At 32.7% G+C, this 13010-nt stretch overlaps 1 protein-coding gene across 9 annotated transcripts in view; it reads right to left on the bottom strand.

Moving 5' to 3' along the window:
- Positions 1 to 13010, bottom strand: part of CNOT2 (CCR4-NOT transcription complex subunit 2) — a 108817-nt gene that overhangs the window by 33045 nt on the left and 62762 nt on the right. For 8 of the 9 annotated variants that reach the window (XM_032295580.1, XM_032295637.1, XM_032295605.1 and 5 more), the window contains 2 exons: positions 12247 to 12369; positions 3700 to 3766 (listed from right to left, as the gene is read on the bottom strand). In XM_032295580.1, the coding sequence (XP_032151471.1) occupies positions 3700 to 3766; positions 12247 to 12369 (190 nt within the window). The remainder of the gene's footprint in view (positions 1 to 3699; positions 3767 to 12246; positions 12370 to 13010) is intronic. The other variant, XM_032295645.1, reaches the window with a different exon arrangement.

Here is a 13010-nt window from a genome sequence, read left to right as displayed (position 1 = left end):
TTGTTCTCTCTAAGGAGAATGGCATAGACAGATTTTGCTCTCTAAAAGTCTGTCTATACCATTCACCACATGGTATCTTTTAATCTATGTTAGCATCATAGGCTGTTATTTAATATTTTACATATAAACATGACCTATCTTCCACAACTATAAAACACATGTTCAAGAGCGCAAGAAAGCCCAAAGCACTCTGTACTTATTACCAAGCATTTAGTATCTTTTCAATGGTCCCATAATTTCCTACAGTAACCAAAATGTCATACGCCTATTTACATAGCGGATAGCATCACTTCTGAACCACTCCACCTGTGCTCCCATTCTCTATGAAGCAAGCAGACTTCACATAGGTAAAACAGGAGGCCAAAGAAATGTCTGTTGGAAGCATGAGACTATGTCATTGTTCTCAAGCTAGAAGTCCAGCGCGTAGAAAGACAGATTTAGTTCCTCTTCCAACTAGATGCCCGGGTTCTCTGGGAATTCAGATACAAATTTGTGTAATGAATTCACCCAGATATTTAGCTAAGCCATGTGCCTGTAAGATAATATGCACACAGAAAGCACTATGTGGAAATGACAGTTTCCTTTTTCTCCAATTTTGCAAGGCCCTAGATCCTGCTGGTAGTAAGAAAAGGTAACTGCAACTATAAACGACTTAATTCCAATGCATTGACTATCCAGGAGAAATTAATTCCTTGTTTCCTATTCATCCTAATCTAGGAGACAGCTTCTGGGAGTTCGTGGGTCTTTAAGCCTATAAGGTATACAGTAAGTCCTCACTTAATGCCACTGATCATTCTTAGAAACCGTGATTTTAGGCAAAACAACATACAGCAAGTCCTTGAATAGCGTTGTTTCATTCAACATCATTCCATTGTAATGTTGATGAGAACAAAAAAAATTGGTTTTGTCATATGCAGTTTTGCTCCAAGTCGCAGTTTGAAAAACTTATCAGTTAAGTAAGGACTTAACGTGCCTAAAAGCTTATGCATACACTCAAATAAAACAAATAGGAAACAGTATACAATTTGAATACAAGAGTATGTTCACTGGTTCCTATAGTTATCATTCCATGCATAGTATTCACATGAACTCTTGGATGAAAATTCCTTATGTATTTGCATACAATCACACTATACTAGAACCAAAGACCATGTAAGTCTCTGCTCCAGCATTTTCTGGCAATCTCATGGCACTGCATAATCACTTCCACCCAAATCTAGCCAAATCTAAGTTTAAGCAGTTATGTATCTATTCCAAGAGGAATTCCCTTTCTTGTTTAATCTTGGTGAGTCTTACTTCTAGAGAAGGTACTTTTCCTTCTGTATCTCTTCCACCCTTAACCTTTCTAACCACCAAGAACACACAACAGACAGTAGATCTCACACTATAAGGGCACAAATTACAATTAAACTTTGCCAACTGAACAGAGTTAATAGTGGGACTCAATGCACTTGGGAAACAAAAGAAATTTTAGTTACACCAATCTCAATGTGCAATTACCAATAAGTTGCTGTAAGAATAATATCTCTAATCTACACCCACCTACTAATACCTTTTCTCTCCATCCTTCATCCAAGTCAGTCCCTTAAGTTTTACCATTCTGACTTAAATTAATAAAACCTTAACCATCAAGCCCTACATGGTAGCTTGTGTTCTGCTGTCTTAAAAGGTGTTTGTTCAGACTATCTACCAGCCAAATGACCTATTTGGCCTCTCGGGTCTTTCCTAACAGACGGAAATTGGCAACCCAGACTGTTTCTTTTTTCCACTAGCTATAGCTTCTAGATCTATATCTTGGAAAGAAATAATTACACCCCGAACTGAAACATTTCAGTTTCAGTTGATCTAAGGTTCAATTTTTCTGTACTCTAACACATAAAATGTCATTTTAAAAGAGTAAGCCATACATTCAAAATGTTGCTTCAGCAATGTTATAGGAATAAAGCTATTTAATACACTGAACTCCAATAGAAAATGGCTTCTTTTGAAACGAGTACCTTAAAAATTTTTTTTCTAATGAAAATAAATTTGCTCATGTATTAATCTTTGTATGTCCTTAAAAACAAAGGCATAAATGTCTAGCATACCAATGATATAACTATTTCAAACCTTACCCATTCCATATCTAGCCCAGTTACAATTTCATATTTGTAGGTTAAAAAAATTAGATCAGAATTTTTTAAAGTCCAGATAGCTGATTGTAACTATAATAATTGCCATTATCCTTTATAAAATAACCTTAGTTTCTCAAATGCAATTTTTCTCCAATCCATATCTACTTTCTGTTGTGATAAACAGTGATCTTCCAAAAGATAAAGTAAGCTCTTTGCAGATGCTCTAAAAAAATAAAAGGTAGCTTTAAAATAGCGAGATACTTCTATAGTAAGGGTTACCAGAAGGCTGAAAGCCATACTAAAACACAGGGTAACCAGAACAAACTATTAGCTAATAATAGTCCTTCAACAACTAGGATAAATATTTGTAGATAAACATTTTTTAATACAGTAAGCTTTAAAAATATGTTTCTTAGTTTAATTAGAGAAACTGTTAATATAGAGTTAATAACTTTTATCTACTAATTCTATATTAACAAAATTGTGTTCCACAGCAAAAGAGAAAAGCCACAAAGGAGAGACAGAAAAAAGTAAATGGAAACCATGGTTGTATACAAAATAAGTTTCATCCTCCCACTTCAAATCAATTTGAAGGGTAAAGTGGTATGACAAACTATTCTGATACCTATCAAAACTTTGCTTTTCATTATACTGGGAGAGTTCCAAATCAAATAATTGATTTTTATTTGAAACTGGTTAAGATAGTCATCAGATGTCTTCTTCAGCTATTCAATTATCCTAAAATGTCTGATGGAAATTTACACTTTTAATTCCCTTCTATTAACAGAGATGACATTAATGGAAATGGGAGATCAACAGATCTGACATTAACAGAGACGATAAAATCATTCTAATATGCAACAATTTGGAAAATTAATTTGAGAAAATATGAAGATATTTTATAGTTTTATAAAAATTTTATGTGATAATAATAGCTGACATTTATTGAGCACTTACTATGCACTAGGCTCTGTGCTAAGCGCTTTACAAGTATTACAACACCTTAAAAAAACAGAAGCTTGCATAATGGAAAACGCATTGAACTGTGAGTCAAAAATCTAGTTTCTATATCCAGACTGAGCTAAAGCAAAAGAAGATATATTTAAGAAATATTTGTGAAACAAAGAATATTTTACAAACCACTAAGTAATGAGCTTACTTAGTAAACAGGCATGCACACACGCGCGTGTGCGCGCGCGCGCGCACACACACACACACACACACAGTAGCTAACCAAATAAACTAAAAAAAGCTTTTAACTTCCTTTAATTAAAAACACAGAGAATATCTATTTTTAGTTTGTTTAGCAAATTCCTCTTCAAAAATACTGCAAGAAAAATAGATATAAAAGATGTTGAAATAAATTTCAATCTACGCTGTATTGAAGTAATAGCAACCTTAGAATCAATAAGGTCTGAAATTATGAGGTTTTGCTGTGTAAGTAAAATAAAATTCTGAAAATCAAACATCTGTCCTTTTAAATCATACAATAAACCCACAAAGGAAGCACTGGTTGTTCTTTATTTGGTAATTACTTATTTTTCTATTTAAATAAAGTATCCCAGAATAAATACAAAATTCTTACTTTGTTGCCCGTATAAACTTGCCCCAAACTGAGACAGCTGACCTGATGTAGATGGTGATGCCAGCATCTAGAAACAAATTAATTATATTAGAGCATAAAGAAAACAGGTATTGCATTTATAGGCTACAAATCTAAATCATACCATCAAAGTGAAAATCTTAACTCGTTTTTCTCATTCTTCAGAAAAACATAAATAAACATTTTATAATAGATTCCATGTTTCTTAAGAGAATATCACAATTGGATAAAACCAAACTGTGTGAATGAAATTAATTTTTAATACTATAAGTTTTATAAAAGTCACTCTAACTTGAACTATAGCAGCACTACTATTTCACTTAACAAATTAAGAAACTAAAATTATATAAACATGGTATATAATTTATAAATTTGTTAGTGATGGGAACTTCATGGCACTTGTACAATGCCTTTGAATTTACTTTATCAATGTTTGTTTCCTTGTAGATGTAAATCTGAAGATATATCATAGAACATACATTCATTTTATATATCCTCATAGAAATGAATGTGGCAGTGCTATATACTCAAAGTAAATACTTCAGCTGAGTAAGGGAAAATATGTGTGTGCGTATTTGTGTATTTCCTGTCTTATATTAGAAACCATCAAAACATCTTATATAAGACATGAGCCATGTCATAAAGGCGCTTACAATCTAGTGGGGAAAGAGAACAAATTATACAATTAATTGTATCTTAAAGTGCAGTGTGGTAAATGCTCTAAAGGAAACATGAAACATCACTGGAGGAAATTAAGCTACATAAAGGTATCAGGAATACTTTTATAAAGAGTGGTAACATTTAGGTACATACGATGAGGGGGTCTTCCTTTAAGAATATGCAGTAAGTATAATAAAATTTAATCATGTAATAAAAAAATCACTTGTATCCCCAAAACTACTGAAATTTTTAACAAATTTAACAAAAATAAAAAATTGAACAAAAAAAATCTGGTATCTAGTTGTTAAGAAAAATAAAGGTTTGCAATATGATTAGAAAACATAAACAGTGGTGGCAGGATAACTATGAAAGGAGATAACGTTCAACTCGATTAGGAGATGAAGCTCATCCCTGTTTGGGCATAGAAGAATGGGAAATAAATGTCACAGAAGAATGGCTACCACTATAGCAATACAAAGAAAAATAATATTAAGCAAGAATGTGACAATCAAAATGGGCTTTGGGAAGATAATTCTAAGAGCAGAAATGGGATATGCTGAGATACTAAACAGCAGCAGCAGAAGTGAGACTACAAATGGAGGCATTCTGGTGGTAGAAGTAAGTTATTTTATGTCCTGTTGACTAGTTGGGGTATAATGGGAAAAGGAGGTGAATGGAGACTCACAAAAGAGAGAACTATCAGAGGCTGCTTTGTGGGTTCCAGGGATGCAAAATCATGCTGATACTGACCACAGTTAGAAAAATCAAGAAGTGAAACATGTATTTTTTGTTTGTTTTCTCACCCTGTCTTGTGGTGCTGAGAGGTGAAACACTTAAATGATAGAGGTTTTACAATATATGTTTCATACTATTTTCATATCTAAATTCAAAGTTGTTTTAATTATATAATTATACTAAAGTTCACAAAATTTTTTATACAACTGTATTTTTAAACCAATGATAAACAGTAGATACTCCTGAGGGAGGGATGAGTTATACACCACTCTAAAAAAAAAAAAAAAGCAGTAATAAAACAGTAGTGATTTTTCTAAAAAAGCATCAAACCTTATAAATATTCCCTCTCAAATCCAGAGGATGTGCAACCTAGACAATTAAACATTCTTATTTTTTAATTGTACTTTAGGTTCTGGGGTACATGTGCAGATCATGCAGGACTGTTGCACAGGTACATACATGGCAAGGTGGTTTGCTGCCTCCATCCCTCCATCACCTATATCTGGCATTTCTCCCCATGTTATCCCTCCCCACCCCTGCTGTCACTCCCCAGTCCCCCCGCAACAGACCCCAGTGTGTGATGCTCCCCTCCCTGTGTCCATGTGTTCTCATTGTTCATAAACATTCTTTATCTATACAATTAAATATAACCCAACAGATCAAAAGATTCCTGATAAGCTCTTTCCTTAGGTAATACAGATTACTCTTACTGCATTAACTGGAAATATTTTGTAAGTCTATTAAAAGTTCATTTCCAAATTTCAAGAACAAGAATATATAATAAAGCTTTAGTTGATGACAGAAAGTAAAAAGTTTATGGCATATGTATACCCATGTAACTAACTTGCACATTCTGCACATGTATCCCAGAACTCAAATTAAAAAAAAAATTAAAATAAAAAAAAATTAAGAATTAAAAAAAAAAAAGAAAGTATTATCCTTTTTCTTTTTTGAGACAGAGTCTCACTCTTTCGCCAGGATGGAGTGAGGTGGCGCGATTTTGGCTCACTGCAACCTTCGCCTCGCTGGTTCAAGCAATTCTCCTGCCTCAGCCTCCCAAGTAGCTAGGACTACAGGGGCATACCACTGCGCCCAGCTAATTTTTGTATTTGTAGTAGAGATGGGGTTTCACAATGTTGGCCAGGATGGTCTCGATCTCTTGACCTCATGATCCACCTGCCTCAGCCTACCAAAGTGCTGGAATTACAAACAAGAGCCACTGCGCCCGGCCGTTTTGTCCATTTTAGTAAGTTTGCTTTTATGATTATGTAGTGGCCTTCTTTATTCCAAATAATGCTTGATTTAAAATCTGGTTTTCCTAATATTAATACAAATCAACCATCAAAAATAAAAAAGGAGGTAAAGGGTTTATATAAAATTCTAAAGAATCATGATTTTCTGTCATTATAAACTATAAATGAAAAAGTATAGTTGTTTCTAAAGGCTGCAAATATAAGATGCTGGCCAACATAAATTCATGACTTAGAACAATCCATAATGTGAACACTGTCAAACAAAACACTTAAAACTTTTCTTTCTCAGATATTTACGTTTATTGAAATAACTCCAGACAACACACATTTTAGTCTACTTTCTAACACTAATTATACATTCATGAGTTACAGGTATGCCTGGGTATCTGCCCTCTCAGGATGGCAGGAGGAAGTAAGTAAAGAGGGGAGGCAGAGCATGAAGGTAGAAGCGGTAGGTCCCTAGGTCAATTACTTGAGACTGACAGTAGTAGGTTGATTTACTTTCCATAGTGTGTAATATTAAATATGATTTTCTCTATGTGCCACTACATGAAGTTGTTTAGTGAACACAGCTTTACAGGAATATAAAAGTAGTTTAATGTTAAATTTAAAAGTTTATAACCTTCAACACATTCATGTAAAATAAGCATCAGCTGTCAGACATATGTTAAAATACTGCACCCAAATGTGTCAAAAATGAAAATATCTTATTTATTATAAAGTATATCCCTAATAATTTGTACTTTTAAATTCTGAAGGCAATACTTCATGAAATAAACCAGTGCTAAAAATAGATTTAACACACAGTGAAGAAATGTAAATGTCACAGAAATGCTTTTTGAGTATAGAAAATGCACAAGAAATATACTCTGACAACAGTAACTACTGTTAACAGAAAACAAAATTCACATATTTTTAAATTCTGAAAATTAATAATATAAAGGTAAATTTCTTAGAAAAATATAAAACTTTAGATAAAGAAACATATTACAGTAGGGGATGCAGTCTAAGTAGAAAGAGCCTAGCTTTGGAGTCAGAAATAATCTGGGTCTGAATCCTAGTTCTGTTACTTACCCGAACAGCCAATACTTGGTTTCTTTTCTATAAAATGAAAATAACTACCTTCCTCATAGAGTTGAAGTGAAGGTTAAACGAAATAAGATACGGCATATAGTATGTGCTCAATAAATGGTAGCAGCAGCTGCTAATAATGTAATCTTCCCCTCACAGTTGCAGAACTCTCATTAACAGGAGTAAGAGGGGGCATTCAGACTCTGGGAAATTTATTAAATAATATCTTTAATTTAAACATTTTTTTGCCCAAGGGACTAAAGAAAGAAGTTTATCTTCACAAATTCCAGGTAAAATAAGATGTAGAACTTGTGTTCTTAAGAGTAGCAAAAGGTAGAAAAAAGATTAATAGGATGCTGAAAACAAGTTACAGTCCAAAATAATCAGGTCTTGCACATCTCTCAGAAATCTACAATACACACTGCAGTCAAACAACAAAAATAAAAACCAGGAAGCAAGAAGCAGAAACAGTAATGTGGTTCTGGTTATTTCCCTAACCTGCCACAAAGCTCCTTTATCATTTAACGTACAAAATGTCAAAGAAATCCACAAATTACTTCAAGGAAATACAACAAAAAATTTTGTTAAATAAAACTTCCCTGACCACAACAGCAATTAAAAAAATGATATTTAAGTTTTAAAATGTTATTTTAAAAAGACATAGTATAATATACTCTGAGTTATAACATAATTCCTAGCACTATGTTATTATTTCAGGACAAAACTACAAATGAATCATGGCTTTTAGCTGTATCATATCTACAAAGAGAAAAAGAGACAAGTAAAAGGAAGAAAGCATATGCACTGCACACACATAGAGTTCCAGATCCAGACAGAAGCTAAGGAACCTTTAAAATTGGATAACGGATGACTTAAAAAATGAAACTAATGAAATCTAACAAACAGGCACAAAAAAAGACTATGAAAAGGTAATACATTAAAAAAAGAACAAAAGGGGAAAGGGGAAAGGGGCAAAGGAGGCAGGCAGAAAAATAAAACGGTCATAAGTCACAGTACCTGGTAGCTTACAAATCCGATAACTGACAATATGTGTTTACTAGGTATTTCAAATCATTTTCATTAAAATATTCTTACACTTACATAAGGAACATTTGAAAAATACTATTATACTCAATGTAGTTAATTCCTTAGTATTAAACACTTGAGACTCAAATTTTTTATTTAAAAAAGTATGTCATTGTATTATACTGTCTGAATGTCAGGTTACAGCTGAAGCTCAAATTTGCGGAAAGACATGACTGACTCAAGGAATGTTTACATTTTAAAGGTTTTTAATATTCATTGCTAACCTGTTTTCTACAGTCTGTCTTAATTATACTTCTATAGCAGTCACTTCAGTGCCCTCCTCACAAATACCGACTATTCCGTTGCTAACCTGTTTTCTACAGTCTGTCTTAATTATATTTCTACAGCAGTCACTTCAGTGCCCTCCTCACAAATACCGGCTATTCTCCCACTTAAAAAAAAAAAAAATCCTTCATGAGCCATGTACTATTGTTCCTATTTTACAGATGAGAAAACTGAGACACACAGAGACTGATATCCTAAGACACACAGCTACAAATCAGGTAGCTGAGATAAAAACTCAGTGGTAGGATTTCCAGGGCCTACATTCTCAATCACCAAAAACTAATAAGAGTTTTTACATGGCAGTTTATTTTAAAAATAAATACACAAAGTATTTCATACGTCAGTAAAAACCAATCTGAAAAATGCAATGAAAATGGCAACTGCAAAACCCTACCTATTAAAAGGCATAGAGAACAAGATTAAAGAGAGAAATATCCTTCTGAAAAACCATCTATATTGATATTAATGTGCAACAATCAAAACCCATTATTTTTTTTAAAAGGATGTGGAAGAGTCTCACCCAAGATATTAAAATGGTCTACAAAGCTATTGCAATTCAATTACATTGTGGTTCTGACACAGAATCAGTACAGTAACCAGAACAAGAGTTCAGAAATAGGCCCCAGAATGTATGAGACACCAGTATGTATAATAAAGGAATATTTTAATTAGCCATAAATGAATGATCTAACCCAGGGGAGGGCAAATTATTGCCTGCAGAACGAATCCAACACACTGCCTGTTTTTCTAAGGTACATAAACTAATAACAGATTTTACAGTACAGATGGTTAAAGACCTATTACACATAATAGGTTTTGGTTTTATGTATATCCTTGATTTTGCTTCTTGGTTGACAAAGCGTTAAATAGTTACTATCTGGTTCTTTAAGGGACAGTTTTCTGACCCATTATTTAGAGTATAAATGGTGTTGGGGCAATTGGATAACTTTATAGAAAAAAAAAGTATTTGGAACCCTACCATTCACAGGTCAAACCAAAACACATTTCCCATGGACATAAATTACAGGTGAAGAACAAAACATAAAAACACTATAAGAAAGTAATTGAGAAATGTCTTCCTAAGTATGACCTCAAAAACAGAAGCCATTTAAAAGACTGATGGGTCACATTTAATAAAAATGATAAATATATGTATACTACAAATACCATGAATTAAATTAAAGGTGAAAAACTCGGAAAATCTTTGTAACGAATGACAAGAGGTTATTATCCTCAATACACGGAGAATGCAAACAAGACTTAAGATATCAAAAGGCACACAAAAGAATAAATACAAATGACAACTATGTGGAAAAGACACATCACACTGCGTATGTGTGTGTGAAATTAACAATGTTATACTATATGTACATGAAAACAATAAGCGTGTCTACTAGCAAAGACTTAAAGACAATTGCTGGTATTCTTATTGGCATGGAGAGTGGTCATTAGGGTAAAAACCGGTTAAAACTTTTTGATGGAAAATATGCCTGTATGACACAGAAGATTTAAATGCCCATGTATTTTTCAATTGAAATAAAGCATAAAATTAGAATTTTAGCAGTAAACTATTTCCAATTGATAGCACTAAAGGTAATTTTTCTTCTTCTCAAGTGTATTTTCAAAAATTTGTATAATTTCCCTGTGCTATTTTGTAATTTTAAAAAAGAGCAACAGCATCCAATTTATGAGGTAGCTAATATGTTATTACTCCCCTTTTTTACAGAAAAGGAAACTGAAACTTGGAAAAGTTCTTGCTCACAGGCAAAGTCAGGATCCAAACAGACATTTGTATTGCTTTGAAGTCCAAGTTCTCAATTCCTATGCCATATGATGTTCCTAATAATGCTTTTTTAAAAAATGTTTTGTGGCACAAACTATTCTGTTACTTCTGTGGCAACTAACTAGATTAGAATGGTGGCAAACACATGTGAGTATATAAGTATATATACTAATTCTGATTTTAAAATTTAGACATATAGTATTTCTGCTTTTCAGAAGACATATATCTCTTTGTCATTCGTTCTCTTTATATACTTTATTATAGATTTCAATCTGAGAACTTCCTATCTTCCTAATTAGAATAAATGCATCTCATCAGTAATAAGTATTTTATTAACATTTTCCAAGCAAACTTAACTTTCATTATATAATTATACCAACATACAAAAGTTGTAGTTTTTTGTTTTGGCAGTGATACTACCAAAAATACACCCCAAATTCTTTATTTACAAGGTCAACACTTAAAATAGAAACCTATGTAAAGAATAATTCAGTTACAAGTTACACTACATAGCACATAGCTAAAAGGGCAGAAAGATAACAGAATATTACATGACATTATTCCATAAGCTATCAATTTACACACTAATTCAACAAAGCCACAAAAGACATTAGTTGAAAAAAGCCCAACAATGTCGTTGATTGTTTCCAAAATGACACAAAAACATCAAAATAAAAATAAAAAAGAAAAATATCAAAACAGAAAAACAAAAGTCCTAAATAAAACCTAGTAGGTTAAGCCAATTCGGGAAATTTTGTAAAGACAAAGGAAGTGATTTACTAATGATAAAAGAAAAATGAGGGCATTTATTACATATCTTAGAACTTTATAAATGCTTCAAACATCAATAAAAATCTCATTAGGTTAATAGCTAGAGTAGATTGTTTTATACATAAGGAGATTAGGCATAGAAAGTTTATAAAGATGTGAAAGGTAAAAGTTGGGCAGATGTACAAAGTATAAGAAGGCACCTGATATGACTACAGTGTATAGTGTATAATTTAAAGTAGCTTAACAGAATGTAAATAATCATATTCATTTGAAAATACTTCATAAATTTGCTAATTGTGACTTGGCTGCATTCTAAATCCTTTTATCCCAAATGAAATTATTGAACTATTAGCCTTCCAAAGTATTAAATTCATATCTCTATATCATCCATCACATTTTGAATACAGTTCTTCCAAATTTTTCCTATTGTTGGATCCCTATGGCTAAACAGAGGAGAAATACACCTGAGGTCTAGAATTACAGCTAGATGACACAGTAAGCATAAAGTTTTATTGCAGCTTGCCATTAGATCTTCAAGTCTGCATGAATCTGCTTTCTATTCTATATCTGCATTTGTTTTAATATCAAACAAGTTATTTCCCATATTGAACAAACAAAATATCAATGATCTAGAAGATATACCATGTTTACTCCATGTCTTTGAGTACTTCTACCAAAGTATTACTGTATCCCAATTTGAGAATCACAGGATATTTATTTTCCCCATTAGAATATAAGTTCATTGTCTTTATATCCCAAGGGACTAGCACCGTGCCTAAAATATAGTCACCCAACCAGACTATTCTGCACTTGATATGCTGTTTTTCAAGAACCCAGACACAGACTTACACTGCTGAAAAAATACAACGTAACTGATTAACTTACATCTTTTTCTGACCGATGTGGAAACATAGAAGACTGGCTGTAGTACATGTTTTCGTCATGGTAGTCACTGTCGACCCCCTCTACAAACTTCTTTCTTGAAGCACCAAACATGCTGTTTGTCACCTAAACAAAAATATTACTTTTATCAAGAGTACTATTTTGGAAAATGTTCAGTTTTATCTTACTCCTATGTGGAAAACAGAACATGAAAGGAACACTGCTAAGATACAGAAATTGATCAACTAACGGCTAATGGGGCATGTGATAAAGTTATAAATCTGATTGTAACAATAAAGTGTTAGATGTTTATTTCCAGGCCCTAAAAGTAGGAGAATCACATAAAGCCTATCTTAATAATTCCACTTCCTTTTAAAAAACTAAGTATCACTTACTCTTCAAAAATGGCAACCCCAAATATAATGTTCCCATACACAGAATTTTTTAAAAATTAAGTTTAAACTATTGAAAATATTCACATGTATCTTCCATATTTGTGTATTTGTCATCACCCTATTTTCTCAGTTATCTGTTTTCCCAAGCATTCTTCTTTCCTTACAATCTAAGTTTATTGAAATATACCATTTTTTTAATAAGTGTACAGTGGCACACTAAAATTTTATCTCAAGCAAGTACCCACTCATATAACAGGAGTACAACTTTTCATTGATCATACTGGTGCAAAGTTATATTTCGATGATACAACCTGCTTATTCGTTTGCTTTTCCAGTCTTTATAACATCCAACACTAGCAATTTTAAGTCCAC

The sequence above is a fragment of the Sapajus apella genome, unplaced genomic scaffold (genome assembly GCF_009761245.1).
Source record: "Sapajus apella isolate SASKATOON/1434 unplaced genomic scaffold, GSC_monkey_1.0 scaffold2, whole genome shotgun sequence".
Taxonomy (NCBI): Eukaryota; Metazoa; Chordata; class Mammalia; order Primates; family Cebidae; genus Sapajus; species Sapajus apella.
This window is presented reverse-complemented; position numbering and strand designations above follow the sequence as displayed.